A 16097-nucleotide genomic window follows, 5' to 3' on the forward strand; every position below is an offset into this window, starting at 1 on the left:
AAAACCTGGAAAATGTACAGTAGAGCAAGTGTTTTGCTGAAGCTTTAAACACTAGTAAAAAGCTTTCCAAGTTTTTGCTGGCAAAAACTTCTGGACTCACCTGCTATTTTTTTCTTTCCCCCTTAGGGGTGCACAGCGAACAGTAAGTGGGAAAACCTCTATACAGAGTTCATTCAGCTGAGCTACCAGCAAAATTCCCGTCTGAGAGCGTATTGCATTACGAGCTCAGCAGACCAGTAACGCCCTCTCAACTCTCTTGTTTAAGCATAATGACAACACTACAGGCTTTTTCCAAAATACTTTGTGGCGGGGAGACGGGGTGCGTGCGTGTGTATGTGTCTGTTTGGAAGTCCATGCCTTGAAGGTGAGGGCAGCAAATTTCACCAGACGCACCTTCAGGATTGAAAATAAAGGAAACACAGGATGCACATCTGGAACTGCCATAGTAATGAGAGAATTAAGAGAACATGAAGTAAGCACGGAGCATACTCATAAAACAGAAGGTCAAAACCTTTTTAGCTCTAGATCTAAGTTAAAAATACATTTTGGTAATTCATTACATGCCCAGAATGTCTAAGGTATTGATTATTCACAGTGTGCTCAGGAGTGATGAGGGAATGTCACTTTTGGTCCAAAAGGAGTGGAGGTGAGCCGTATTAACTTGGTGCTTTGATCACCAGAGGAGGTGGGGAGAGTTAGGAAGTATTAAACACTTTTTTGTATTTAAGTAGGAATGGAGAGTAGGAAAGATTGTAACCCGGCAAAGATTTGTAGGTGCTTTCAACAATAACTGAATAAAAATGGATGTTTTCAAAATATGCTGTCTTAGAGGAGGTAATCATTCCCACAGTACTAAAAATTGTTTGTAGCAGATGTTAAAAAACTACTTTTTTTGCTTTTACTTTTAGTACCATCTGTTCTGTGGTGTAGAAACAAGCGTTTGTTCTTTGTTTTATTTATATAATTTTGTTTTCTCCTTTTGTGCTGGTTTATGTAAAAACAAACAAACAAACAACAAACAAACAAAAAGCCCAAAGCAAATGAAAACATAAAAGGAGCAGGATTCACAATACCAACTACGTTTAGTAGTGGAAGATCTATTCCGCACTTGGAAAAATGTGTATTCTTTTATATTAGAATTATCCTTGTCTCAAAATCTCAAGAGAAGAGCAATAGGTAAAGGCTCCAAGTCTGCCACATCTTCTGCACATGTTTAACTTCAGGCACTGTCATTGCTTTTGGTGGTAATGTGAGGGAGGTCAAACATATGGTAAGTCCTTGCAAAAATTAATCTGGGGGACTATTGCCTAAGTGGTCTGTGGAGTCAGTGCTTGTCTGCAGGAGCCTGGCTGCTGCTGGGGGTTTGTTGTGCTTTTTTTTTATCTCCAGCTGTAAATCTCATTTTTAAAATACCGGAGTATACCAGATGCTTTCCAAATAACACTCCTCGATGCAATTATTTGCAATAGCTGTCAAGGGGGTATTAGGAGGTCTCAAAGGGGAGCAGAGTGTCTGCAAAACCCACTCTGCATTGAGATACAGTTCTTGCTCAAAAATACACAAATCCCTAGGTTAGGTCCACGTAGCCATAGCATAGACTCTGAAGCCTTGAAGAAAATGTTTTTCCTGTCACTAAGTTTCTAAGTAAAACAAGATACAGAAGAGGAAGGGGTAAAGAGCTGAGTAGTGCAGGTTTTTTCTTCACAGTGTGACATGGTGATTTTGATCTCTCCTCAACTAAACTAGGTGATCTTGGGTAAGCTTGGGTAAGACTTTGTGTCTCGTGTTCTTCAGTTAAGTATTTGTGCTTCTCTCCCTTGCAGACTGTGGTTGCTACTGATGTAGCTACTGAGATCAGAGTATGTCTGTGCTGGACTAAGTAAAAGCACGATGGGGAAATTCATGTGGAATAGACTGATCAAATTCATCAAAAATGTATTTCATTTTAAAACTCTGCATAAATGCAGATTTGGGCAGGTTTGTTGAATGCATTTCTGGTTCTACCCTGCTTAGCCCCATAGCTTTGCTCTCACAGTCACAGAGATGTAAAATAAGTGTTACTAAAGGAGGTGGCTTTGCACACTTCCCTGAAATGTCTGAACACTGAAATGATAGCAGAAGATGTGACGTGGAGGGAAGTTTGGTGCTCTAAAAGCACTGTTCTTACTCCATTAATTATATTTGTTATTCTACTGAGCACTAAATTGTGGTTCCTCTATTGGTCTCTAGATGAGATAAGTACTGAAAGGTCGGAGTTGGAATGAGTGTGCTCAGCAGAAGCATTCATCTCTCATACAGTGGTTGCATTTTGTGTGGTGTACTGCTGAAATATCTTAGGATCTCTAAATATACTGCCCATGGCATTTTCTTGACTATCAAAATTATATCCTAGTTTTCTTCCAGTCTTTTACTTACTTTGCTTGGAGAGCTGGGAGCAGTAGTGGAAATGACTCATAGGCAGCAATGTCAGCATGGAGGGGAACCAGTTGAAATAATCTTACAGCAAAGGCATCCTTTCTTAGTAGCAGGGGCCCTTTATTTTTGTGCTTGCTTTTTGCCAGTAAAGTGAAATAACAAAGGTAGAAAATTGTTTTGTGGGTTTTTTTTTTTTTATTGAGTTGACTGCTTCCAGTGTGACAATTAACCCTAGCAAAAAAAGCATGTAAATTTTGTGCAACAGCTCTGTAAGAAGTTTCTGGGTACACTGTTTCTTCACCATTTACTTTTCTGGGCTTTTTTTTTCAAATCCAACTGAAGTTCACTTAGTCTGTTGGAAAGGAATGCTTTCTGTGTGCACATGAAGAGGCACAGCCAACCCCCTTCACTGGGCTCTTGGTTGAACTGCTGAGTCCCGGTTTGCATGAATAAAAAATTAGTTTCTTTAAGGACACAATGAAAGTAAGTGTATGGGGTTGTGCTTTTCCCATCTGCCCAGATCTGGTGAAGGAAGTAGTGTTTGCCTTGTGAGCTTTTCTTTGGCCTCACACTGAATGGCTGTGGGAGCCAAGAGATGAAGGACCACAGTGTCCATTCCCTAACAGCCCATAGCTGCCCAGGTAGTGCCAAGGTTATGGGCAGTTGCTGTCTGTCATAAAAGCCAGTGACTCAAATGTGCTCACTTCTGGCAGTGTTTAGTTGAAAATATAAAGAATTAAAATCCCTTGACTTCCTCTGTCTTCTCCTCTTTATCACGGGGCTCAGACCCACAGCTCTACCTTTCTAGCATGGCTTTGACAGTGGAGCTAGAGGTGCATCTCTGTCATGCACCCAACACTAAGCTGAGCAGTGGCTTTTTTGAGTATACTTCAAGATAGATGTTGAAATACGTGTTTCCTCACTCTTTCTGGTAAAAATGTCTTCTTAACCCCAAATAAACCCCAAAGCCTATCACACTTCATTAACCAACAGGCTAGTGCAGTGCTGTGCTGTGCAGTAAGCTCTGCATCTGCCCACCACTTACTGAAATCGTATGTTTTGTCTTCCAGACTCCGACCTGAGCATGCGGACACTCAGCACACCCAGTCCAGCATTAATATTTCCACCGAATTCCCCTGGTTTCCAAAATGGCAGAGGGTCGTCGACGTCTTCATCCTCAGTCACTGGGGAAACTGTTGCCATGGTCCACTCACCTCCTCCAACCCGTCTCACTCATCCTCTCATCCGGCTGGCATCCAAGCACCAGAAGGAACAGGCCAACATCGACCGGCTGCCCGACCACTCCATGATCCAGATATTCTCCTTCCTTCCCACCAACCAGCTGTGCCGCTGTGCCCGGGTGTGCCGCCGCTGGTATAACCTTGCCTGGGACCCCCGACTTTGGAGGACTATTCGCCTGACCGGCGAGACAATCAACGTAGACAGGGCTCTTAAAGTGCTGACCCGGAGGCTTTGTCAGGATACACCCAACGTCTGTCTCATGTTGGAGACGGTAATAGTTAGTGGCTGCAGGCGGCTCACAGATAGAGGACTCTACACCATTGCCCAGTGCTGTCCAGAACTGAGGAGGCTGGAGGTGTCTGGCTGTTACAACATCTCCAATGAGGCAGTCTTTGATGTTGTGTCACTGTGCCCAAACCTGGAACACCTGGATGTGTCAGGTAACAGGAAATATTTCAATAGGGGTGCCTCTGATTCTAAAATCCTCATGCTGGTCAACTCCCCGGCCCTATACCTGCACAGCGTTTCCTTTCTGTATTGTCTTTTGAAGTAGGAATGCATGCCAGTGTCCTAACAAAGTGCTGGTAAGACAGGCACCACTAGAATCTCAGCACCACAAATGCCAGAAGTACCCCTATCCCATGGAGACAAGGTAACAAAGATGGCCCATTCAAATAGCAGGAGTACTTTTCATAGATTTTTGCACAAAGCAGCCTTACAAGAGACCACGTTACAGTCAGTGCTACATCATACCCTAAGTGCTAGTTACTTCAGCAAAATTTGTTTTATTGTTTTCATAGATGTATAATTTGTATGTCAATTATATAGATAGAATGTATAAATCTGTCAAGTGGCTTGAAAAGGAGCTCAGAATCAGTGCTAGGCTTTTGTCTGGATATAAATATCAATTGTCAACCCTAGCTAAACTTCAAGGTCCCCTTGTTTTCATTGCTGTTTTAACCAGACTTTCCTAACTTGGACTATTTTTTTTTTTTTTTTTTTTTTTAAACAGTGCCTACAATTGCTTATTGGCTTTCTGCTTTTCCTTTCACCCAGTTACAATGTATCACTGTACCTGTTTAGATCAGCAGAAATATTTTAGACAATTTTCCTTAGACATACTTTTTTCCCAAGGTCAGCCACACAGAATTTCCTCTTTGTAAATAGATTGGCACTTAATGGAAAGGATGCAGGCAAGCAGAGTACTGGAGCAAATTCAATGTTCAGCACTTATTTTGTGATCTCACTTGTTATCAGTCTTATGTTGTTATCAATCAGCCGGACCAGATTTACCATTGCAGAAGTACTAATGGCAACAGGCAGGCCAAAGTGGGGATAGGAAGCAGTGCTATTGAGTCACTGGTACCCAGAGGAAGTGATTTTTCCAAAATGGTGTGCACTGGTTTGCTTTATTTTTTCTTCCTTTTAGTTTTTTTTTTTTTAACTGATTTAACCACCTGTTTCACCTAATATTCCTATGTCATGTAAGGCATCAAAACAAATAACAACAAATCAGAATTATTCACTTTTTGTGATTGCTCTCTGAAACTGCCAGGTGATAAGGAGTCTCTGTGGGGCTCCATAGGAGTCCTGTCACACGGAGTCTATTTGTAGTGACCTCACATATGAATTATTTATTGTCAGTACATACTGACATCAGTTCTGGATTACTCACCACATGTTCAGGTTGAAGGATCTTCAACACCGGGAGAAAATGTGTCTATGTCATTTGGACCTAGAGTTTCGTATCGCTTTGCAGGCTGGCTATATGCCTCGCATATTTATGCTTTTCTTACGACATTATCTAGTGTGGTATGGAGAGTTGAATGGCTCAAGTATCCTGGGCCTGGAGTGACAGGACAAGTGGAATTGCTGAGCTGAGGGTGAACTGCCTTGGCACACCATGAATGTACCTGAGGCCTTTCCATGTAGGTGGCTGAAAATACTTTGCTCCACAGCTCCTACTGATGGAGATGCTATCAACCAAAGGTGGATTTTTCCAAAGTAGGGAAAATAAAAAGATGACATCATGTCTTGAAAAAGGTTATTTTGGGGTCTCTCTTCACTTGTGGTTTTCCCAAGCCTGTAGCTTTCAGACCTAGAAGATGGTGTCTGTCCCTAAGAGCTCATCAGTTTGGTCCTAAGTGTGTAGAGGGCAAGTAAAATACCTATCTTCCTTGACTTTTGTCTGATCAACGAGACAAGAAAGTAATTTTAATCCTTTCTTTTTGGAGCAGGAGAAGGAAAAATCCTGGATTTTAACATGCTCAGAAGTGTCTGGGTTCAGACATGGTTTTTGCTGCATGCGCCTGCATATGAATTGAGGAAAATTGGTCTCCAGGGTCTTGTTTTGAGTCCACTTTTTTCATTTTGATGTGGGTAATTCTGGAGGATGTTTTGGAAGCAGGATTCCATTTTCCCCTCCTTCTGTCTGTAGTTAGGAGGACAGGCTTGCACCTACACGCAATTCTCAGGACTGAAGTGATTCATTGGGTTGGTTTCATACTGAGCAAGAGAAGTTGGGTGTATGTGCTGGGGGATAATGCTATACTTGTAGCTAGTTAATTAAAACCCAGTTCACAGTTGTACATCTAGTTGAATCCCTGTCCCCCTTGCACGGTTACTTGGCAGCAATAACGCACCAAAATCTTTAACATCAAATCCAGATGTTTGTATTAACTTTCAGAGTTTTCCACAATGTAAGTTCTGTCACTCTCTGCATCCACTTTGTGGGCAGGTCTGATATATCTCTAGAAACTGGTGGAGCTTGACTGCAAGTTATTATCTAACATGCTAGCCAACATTTTTTTTTCAATCTGTTTGGAAGTTTCTCCTCCCTTTTAAAAATCAGTTATACTTACTTGATGGAAAATACTGTTACAAGAGATTTGTTTTTACCTTTTTTATTATTGAGGACAGAAAAATTGTTGCAGACCCAGGAACCTGTCATTTTGCCTAAAAATCAGGCAGCTCTATATCAACATGGACTCTTTTTCTAGTGAAACCATTTTGAATATCCTTCCCATGAAATATTTTACAGTGTAGCCAAAGTAACCAGACAAGGCGATGCTGAGCTTGTCAAAACAGTGATCACACACTGATGTATGTGAATCCAACCCTGCTGTGAGACTTCTGACCTCTTCACTTTCTAATTATGATCATTAAAGCATTCCCCCTTATTGGGTCCTCAACAGACAGAACGTTCTCTTCGGCCTTGTGGACTCTTCATTCTCACTTAGCCAGATTTTAAAATTGAGTTCTGGTCAGCATGTAAAATATCCAGACTGACTCCTCGATCCAGCAACCTCCTCAGGCAAATGCAATTGTGACAGCTATGTCAGGTCCAGCAGAACTCTGCCTAGGTGCCAGCTTCTTTTGTGGGAACCCAACTCAAGGCTGGAGACTCCTGCATTTTGTAGCACCTACTCCAAAGAACATCTTAGAGGTGAAATTTTTCACCATTAGTATTGTACTGCTCCCCTTTAGAAATCACTTTGCATTATTGAGCGTGTACGTAACACTTACTTGAAGACATACATGTTTCTAAAGATTGCACCATAACATGGACAGATCTGCAACACGGCCTGAAGAGGAAATAGCAACATTCAGTTTTAAGATGTTCACTGAACAAAGTGCTTTGCTTCAAGGTCCCAGAGCTTCTGCATGACCTGTGGACAATTTGCCTATATTGCATTGTACGAGGCGTAAGGTAAAATTTGCATCTGTTCAAATAAATGAGAAGCCTAAATTAAAAATCCATCTGCAAATTCAAATGATGAATGTAGAAATCTTAATTGTAGGTGGCAAACTGTTTCAAGTCCATATCCCATACTTCTTAGAGCATCTGTGTTATCTGGATTATCTCAAAAGGTTGTTTTCCCTTTTTGTTTTTAGGAACAGAAGCATATTCATAACTTCCACTAAGTGTCTGAATAACAATCTGTTGTATAAAGTGGTATTGGTTTGAGTTATTGAAGATTTTGAGTTGGTCTCCATATATTGTCACGCTCTTTACTTCCAGACTACAGGATTTGTGCAGCATTTCTGATACACAGAGCTCTAAGGTCATCATCCTAGTGTTTCTAGCTTTTCATGGTTCACTTCATCCCCATTGCCCAGTGTTTCAGCAAAACAGAAAAGCTCCTTTTACCCCTACCTGAGGGCACCTCTTTAGGCGTAAGCTGAATAATTTGTCTGAGTAAGCATTTATGGCTAATGCTGTTGAGCCTTGGTCAGTAGCAGGTAGACCTTCCATTCTTCCTTGCAGCTGTTACTAGCTGCACTAATGCAATGTGCCCAGCTGAACTCGGCACAGAGAATTTCCCTTCAGGAGCCCGAGACTGCCAGTTTGCAAGGCAGCGGAAACAGCACTTTCCAAAAAAAGTTTTAATTCCCTACCATGCACAGAGTGGGGTTACAAATGGGGGAAGTCTCTGAGCATGTTTTTCCCTTTAATCTAGGTCTTTATCTTTACATGCAAGGTCTGGTGTTTCTCTTCTACTCTAGTTACCTCCATTCATGGACAGACTTTCTCACTTGAAGCAGTCCTTTTCTGCAACTGTCCATGCCCTCTCATGCTCCTACCAGTCTGTTGGCTTCTGCTGACTCTCCCCATTCTTCTTAGGTTACCCAAATCTCCACCCTTCTGCAAGCACGTAGTCTTGCCATAGTTTTGCATCCTTCCCACATTGGAGGCTTGGGGCTGAATTCACATCTGTTTTCCAAATGCTTTTTGGAGGGTGGATGGGGTTTGTCTCTTTTATAATGTGGTTGGATGGTGAAAGAGCCTCTGATGTTGGTTTACAAACTCCATCAGTCAGCAGTGAGACTGCCTCTGCTCAAAAAATTGCGTCGGTTGTCATGTAGTACCATTTTCTCAAATTGTCACTGGGCTTATATTGCAGTAACAGATCATAAACTGTCCCTAGATAAACTGAGGACCATCAGTTTACATTTGGGATATGGACAGAATTGGTCTGTTGCTTTGCTGGTACTCAAAATCCCAAAGAAAGCTCACTGACTCCAGTGGAGTTTATTATTTCCTCTGCTGTGAGGACATATCACAACAAATCCAGACAAGTCAGCCAGGATGATTCTGCTCTTGCAACATGAAGATATCTTCATCACATCCAGCATGCAATTTCATGCCCATCTTTCTGGTGTTGCTGTGTGATTTGTTTCCACTGCTTGCTTAACCTCGCTGTGTTTTTCCACCTAGGCTGCTCCAAAGTGACATGCATCAGTTTGACTCGCGAAGCCTCCATCAAGCTGTCTCCCTTACACGGGAAACAAATCTCCATTCGCTACTTGGACATGACAGACTGCTTCGTTCTGGAGGACGAAGGACTGCACACCATTGCCGCTCACTGCACTCAACTGACCCACCTGTACTTGCGCCGCTGTGTCCGCATCACCGACGAGGGTCTCCGCTACCTGATGATTTACTGCACGTCCATTAAGGAACTGAGCGTGAGCGACTGTCGCTTTGTCAGTGACTTCGGCATGCGGGAGATTGCCAAGCTGGAGTCGCGCCTCCGCTACCTTAGCATCGCTCACTGCGGCCGGATCACGGACGTGGGCATCCGTTACATAGCCAAATACTGCAGCAAGCTGCGCTACCTCAATGCGCGGGGCTGCGAGGGCATCACGGACCATGGTGTGGAGTACCTCGCCAAAAATTGCACAAAACTCAAATCGCTAGATATTGGCAAGTGCCCTCTGGTCTCAGACACCGGCCTGGAGTTTCTAGCCCTCAACTGCTTCAACCTGAAGCGCTTGAGCCTGAAATCGTGTGAGAGCATCACTGGGCAGGGCCTACAGATTGTAGCCGCCAACTGTTTCGACCTGCAGATGTTGAACGTGCAGGACTGTGATGTCTCTGTGGATGCTCTGCGGTTTGTTAAACGACACTGCAAGCGCTGTATTATAGAGCACACCAACCCTGCCTTCTTCTGAAAGGACACCCCACCCCTGTCATTCCAATGCAGTATTAAAAACACTGATGTATAAACACACACTCCCATATTCAGTAATGCTGTCTTTTCTATAGTTTACGGGAGTCAGCTTTTATTGTATGTTGTGGGTGAGGGGGGTTTCTAGAGGACTGTTTTGTTTGCTTTTTGTATGATCACTTTTTAAGGTGCAGTGGGTCTCTGTGGAGAGATTGCCTTAATGCAAAAGCAATGAGTGCCCAGCGTCCCCACTGGGGTGCCCTTTCCAGAACAGCCATGATCTTCTCCCAGGTTACAGTAGCTACCTCCAAAGGAAATAGCACATAATCTCTCCTTTGGAAATGCTACTAAGCTGTGTCAAATACATTCGAATTCCAGCTGTGCTCATGAAGCTGACTATGCAATATGTGTTTGTGTTCCCCAACTTAGCCCAGTATGGCTGATACAGCATCCCCGTCTCTCCAAGTAGTTTCTCTTTGGTAGTCATCCATTGTAATCCCTCAGGAAATACTGGGTAATGTTCTTAAACATACTTGATTGAGGCAGAATAAGACCTGCTGGCCATTGCCAAGCACTATGCTGGGTGAACCTGGAGATTGTGGCCATGCATGGATGCTTTTGGAAAGCCCAGCTCCAGGCCACTCGGGCATCATCACTACTTGCCTTCATTTCTGAATCCCCCCTCTCCTGCATGTGTGGTACCACCCTCTGGCAGCAGATAGGGACTTCTGGCACTGATAAGTGGTGACATATTCACCCGAGTGAAGGAAAACAGATGAGATATTGGTGGCCTGGCAAAAGGAAAATTCAGCAAATCAGCCTGAGAAGCTGCTGTAATTCTGCAACAAGCTGAGACAGCACTGCAGTACACCAGGGACTCGGGGGCGTTGCGGGGCGGCTTGCACAGAGCAGTCCCAATTGCTGTGCCGCATTGCTGTCACTGGAAAGTCTGTCCTTGTTCCTCCTCTGTGTCTCTTCAGCAGCCGTGGCACCGCTGCTGTTGACACTCCCTGAGCAAACCAGGCATATGCATTGAGGTAAATTCAGTATGTGCCTTAATACACATAGGAAGCCAACCCTTTCCTGTGGCCTTCCAGTTCAAAGGATAAATGGCTGATCTTGAGACTTCGAAGCCTGATGTTAGAGAACACCCTTGGGGACAGAGGGGCTTAGAGCGTTATCCACACTAGGTTTAGATTTTGTGAAAGCTCGTTTGCGTGTGTTCCCTCAGGTTGGAGAAGCAGCTGCTGTTCAACAAGGAATTGAAGCACCAGCGTTGCCCTGTGTCACTGGGAGCCCCTTGTACTCTCATGGTAACTCTTGCTCGTGCAGGAGTGGTTTGGTGGTTCCCCCTTCTCACTGCCTCCTTCCCCGGAGCGTGTGGTCATTTCATGGTTACTCTCTTCACAGTTTTCTGGCAGCCGTTTCTCAACATTTTCACATGTAATACTCCAATCTAAAAGCCAGACACATTAAGGGTGATGATATTTTCAGTCAGGCCCCCTGCGCCTGACTGACAGGTGAATTCATATGTTCGGCTCAAATACTATAAATGTCTCGGTAGAGAACATAAGAAGGGAAGCACCATGTCTGGTTTTCATAAGCAGTAGTTCCATCATCTCCAGACAACACTAATAAAATCATTGATATGAAGTGAAAATCCAGATGCTCAAGAAAAAATACATAGCTGCTGAGGAAATAGTTGTAGCGATACTCTCTCAAATTACAAAAAAGCAATGGTTTGGACATGTCCCTGCAGAGGGAACTTGTCCTGCTGCTGCAAAAAGTCCTGTAACTTATGTATGTTCCTCCAATTTTGAGTTTCTTACCATACAGGATGTCATCAGCTCTGAATTATAAATCAGATTGTAGTAAAGCAAAGAAGGCCATGGAAAATGAATTTGTCATTGCTACTACTACTGGTCAGTTACTAATAAGGGGTGATACCATCCTTCGACCAGCTAATATCACTTTGGTTTTCCTTTCTGTATTTTTAAAATTAGAGATTCTTTTCCAGCAAGTAGTACAGTGTATTTTATTTGAACCAGCTATATACTCTCTGTTTATCCTTTATCTCAAAATGGCCCCAAGGATAGTTAAATGTTAAGCCCATTCCCGAGGATGATGGGATTTTGAGCCATTTGCACTCATGAAATAAAAGGCCTCATTAGTAGCATTTAACTGTTCATTAAAAAAAAAAAAATAAAAAAAAGAAAATAAAAAGAAGAAAAAGCTACTTTTCTGGCTATGCTAAATTGAGTGAATAGTGCTACATGATTTTAAGGTTTCTAATGTTTAAATTGGCCTGTACTGTACAAATCTCACTATAAAGCCTTAATTTGCTACCAAGAAATAAAGCAATATATTGGTAACTGATGAGCATGCGTCATTGTTTGCACTGATTAACTTCTGGTGAAAAAGAAAATATTAAATACTTGTAAAACTTTTCTCCTAAAGGAGGTAGGTGAATGAGCACATCAGCATGTCAGGTAGGTGGATGACTATATTAAGAAAGGAAAAAAAAATTGTTATAGATTGTGACCTTGTCTATCTGTCTCTTTAAAATTTGGGTTTCCTCATATGCTTCTTCTTGACCCTGAAACAGAATCAGTAACTGAAGTGCAAGTAAAAGCAAAAATAATATATAAAAAGCACATGTATAAAAACTTCAGGAGGGCCTCTAAATTGGCTTACAAGGCAAGTTAACATTTGATGTGAAAAGTAACATGGAATGACTGAAATGGTAGAACACTTACTAGTGCAGCATTTCCTTCTAAATGCTCTGAAAAATCCACTCTGGGGGGCATTAGTGGAAAATGAATAAAGGTAATTTTTCTAAGCCAAACGTTTTTAAGTATACAGTCTTACACGATCTGAGTTGGCATCTGAGACTACTACTTATTTCAAGAAAATTCGAATTCACCTTATTGACACAGTTTGCCTGTTCTGACTTTTAACCATTTTCCTATGTCTGCTTGCAAAATTACACAACCAGAAAAGAAACCAAAATAGTGCACGTGGAGCTGAGTTTGCTGGATGGGTTGAAACATGTGAGTGATGTGTCTTCATTTCAGTTTGAGACTGGCAAAGGCTATAAATTTAATGAGCGAAAACATTGTTGAATCTTGTACCATAAAATCTGGGCTCAGACACTGAGGCTTCTGCTCTGCAATAGCATGTGGTGGTGTCATCAAAGCAGGCAGGGATGAATCGCACCACTCAGGCTGGCATGTTGTTTATGTCTTTGGAATAACTTGTGTCCTATAGAGAGAGGTCTCTTAGAAAAGGCGCATCTGAACTGCTGTGCACTGTGATTTTGACCAAAGCTCTGTCTCTAGGTATTCATCCTTCTCATTCCCTTGGCTTTTGTAAAAAATTGGAACTCTATTTCCCCCCGTAGCAGCATGAGATGGATGTGAAGTGCAACACTTTTACCTTTTTCAGCTATGCTCATCTGCCTTCCTACAAAAACAGCTTCTGTTGGGTGTCTTGGACTCAGAACTGTGGTCCAGACTGTAACCTTCAGTTGTGGCTTGCGTGGTTTCTGAAAACTTCTAGTCTTTGAACTGGAAAACCTAATTTTAGCACTAGGCTTGAAGCAGGTCCAAACTTTGATTTAAAAAAATAATATAGTGACCATTTGGACTGCAGACTGGCTGCCCTGCAGCTGCCAGTGTTAGACTAAAGGGGAAAAGTTCTCTGACAAGGGTTGGTGCATGTCTTCTCTTCTCCCTGTGTTTCCCAGGAAAGTAACCTGCCCTCAGCTTTTAAAACTTCTGTCATTTTAGCTATTTTTGCTGAAACTTCCCACACTGGGCTCTGAAAATGTTAGTTGAAATGGTTCATCTGGTTCTGTAAATAAAGCTAGGAAGGAATGTCATTTTGTTCATGTTAAACTCCTGGTGACCTTTCCTTTGAAAATGGTTCATTGCTCTTCATCTCCTCTAAGGCCTTCAGAGTGAAAGTGTGAGCCTTGCCAGGCGGTCAGCTTTGGGACAAGGATACGTCTTACTGATCTCCCAGTTACAATTCACCCAAATTTAGCTACATTGCGTGTCTTTGAACATCTCCAACTCCACGACCAGGGAGAAAGGGGCATGCTCGGATCTTTTGGAGCTTGTTGTCTGGCAAGGCTGAGATTTGGCGAAGCTAAGAGGCGTTTATCGCTCTGGCAGCAAGAAGAAGGAAATGACCTGAATTATATGGGAGCTGCCTGGAAAGTCAGGGCAGGGTTGAAAGATGGGGTTTTGAGAACTGGGACAAGAAGGTTGAAGGAAATTTCCTGGGCCAGGGGGACTGGGACTGAGATGAGAAAAAATTGAATGATTTTCAGCAAAGAAACTGGGATTGGGGTCTGGAGATGTGACTTCGTATGATTTGTTGAACAGGGAGAGTCAGGCCAGAGAAAGTGTAAGTACTAAAGAGTGAAGTTTGGGGCAGGAGCAGGAATGTGAAGAAAATGGTCTGAATATCATGTAAATACAGTACACTCACCCCAGGGAAGGCTCTGAGAAAGGCTGATAAACTTTCTGTGAGGATATGTCCAATTTGAAACAGCCTTCATAAATTAAATAACAATTTTGCATTTAATGCATCCAATATCTACCATTTCTTATATTTTGTGAAGCCGGAGAATCTTTACAGTCTGATCTTTTGCTTTTACCAGCAAACACACACTGAGGCCATAGGCATTGTCAGCCTTGGTGTCTGGTCCATGCCTGTACACCTTTGCACAAGGTCGTCTGTTGAGAAGAGCAAGGCCAGGCAGGTTTGTAAAATCTGTTCTTCCTTTTGCATTGTATTTCAGCAACTCCAGCTGTTCTGCTTTGCTAAGGTGCAGGCGTCAGTGTGGAGCCAAATTCGTGGCCTTTTGATGGCTGTTAAAGGGCATAAAAATAACAGGTTCAAGTTTCTGCCAGGCAGTAGACATCAGAATTAGAACTTGGCTTAACAAAAACGTGGTTAACTGAACTGTATTACTGCATGCTGTTAAGCAGACTAAATCAGTTTTCTCTGTAAAATAGCTGAGGGATGTTTGTTTTCATGCACCCCTGCTGTACAGCTATACACTTCAGAGCAGGTTTTCCCTCTATTTTTATCTTCTGTGATAACTGGGCAGAAACGTCAGGTCATTTTTCCCTTGTCCTCTGGATGATCATAGAGGCGCGTCAGAGATTTAAACTAGTTAATGGAAATCTTTTCCAAGTAGGCTCTGCTAATACAAATTTAGAAAAATATTATGAGTGCAACAATCCAGTTGGCCATAGATATGTCAAATTAAGCCATTATAAATATAAAAGTTACTAAACAGGCACCAGAGAGAGAACCAGAGGGACCAGAAGGGGGAGATCTTTTTATTATTTTTTTTTAAAGAGCTTTTGTAAATGACCCTGATACTTCTAATGCAGAACAGAAATCTTGATTGTTCTTCTAGCACTAAAGATACTGTGTTCTTTGGGTTAGAATAGATTAGTATTCCTTTGTTTTTTAAAGAAACATTGCATGCTCACATTGCAAGCTCACATAAATGACAGAGTTGGAAAAAGTCATCTTAAAAAGATGAGAGAGAATGCAAAGAGAGATTTTTGTCAAAAAGAATGAATATTTTTAACAGTTTCATGTTGCATTGTCTGTCTTTGATGTCTCCTAAAATATTTTTTTAATCAAATAAATGGCCATTCTTGAGAAGTTTCTGTTTTTCCTTGAATATATTCCACTCACACAATGGCTTTAGTAGATAAACATCAGAGCTTTAGAAAACCTGGATTTAGAATCACAGAATCATAGAATCGTTGGGGCTGGAAGGAACCCTCAAAGCTCATCTCATCCAGCCTCCTGCCATGAGCAGGGACATCTTCAACTAGATCAGGTTGCTCAGAGCCCCGTCCAGCCTGGCCTGGAATGTCTCCAGGGATGGGGCATCTACCACCTCTCTGGGCAACCTGGGCCAGTGTTTCACCACCTGCATTGTAAAAATTTCTTTCTCACATCTAGCCTGAATTTCTAGATATTAAAATATGTGTAGCTAATTTATCACTTATAATTTGCCTAATCAAGCATTTTCACATCTATATCATTTGTCATACAAAGGATATACCCTAAGCTTTTATCAGGACAACTGAAAAAGTGTTTCTATAAATCTATTAATAACAAATTATATTTTTCTGATGATACACAAATTTTGCTCTAGTTGTCTATTCCTAGTCTGTTGTATGCTGTGAAAATACTTTGAATAATACAGCTCACTTCTGGTCTTCAGTTACACTGTATTTGTCATGTGTCTCATGAGATGTTACGGCTGTTGATGTGTCTTTTGTGACATGACACTGAAGAGTGGCTACCTGCATTTCAGCATGGGAATAGAATTGCCTCATGCATGATGTATGTGACACACAACAGTTGTCAGAGCTCAGAACTCATGTGCAACCGGCTGCTGGGGGCCTGAAAATACCCATCCACAGTAGTCTCAGTACTTTTGTAGGGATCCAT

The 16097-nt window shown here is 42.2% G+C and overlaps 1 protein-coding gene across 2 annotated transcripts in view; it reads left to right on the top strand.

Moving 5' to 3' along the window:
* FBXL7 (F-box and leucine rich repeat protein 7) overlaps positions 1-11840 on the top strand; it is a 187000-nt gene extending 175160 nt beyond the window's left edge. For both annotated transcript variants that reach the window (XM_082045106.1, XM_082045107.1), the window contains exons 3-4: positions 3486-4097; positions 8876-11840. In XM_082045106.1, coding sequence (XP_081901232.1) covers positions 3486-4097; positions 8876-9612 — 1349 coding nt within the window. In that variant the 3' untranslated portion in view covers positions 9613-11840. The remainder of the gene's footprint in view (positions 1-3485; positions 4098-8875) is intronic.
* Positions 11841-16097: the final 4257 nt, after the last annotated feature.

This window comes from Streptopelia decaocto, assembly GCF_964273445.1.
Source record: "Streptopelia decaocto genome assembly, chromosome: 2".
Taxonomy (NCBI): domain Eukaryota; kingdom Metazoa; phylum Chordata; class Aves; order Columbiformes; family Columbidae; genus Streptopelia; species Streptopelia decaocto.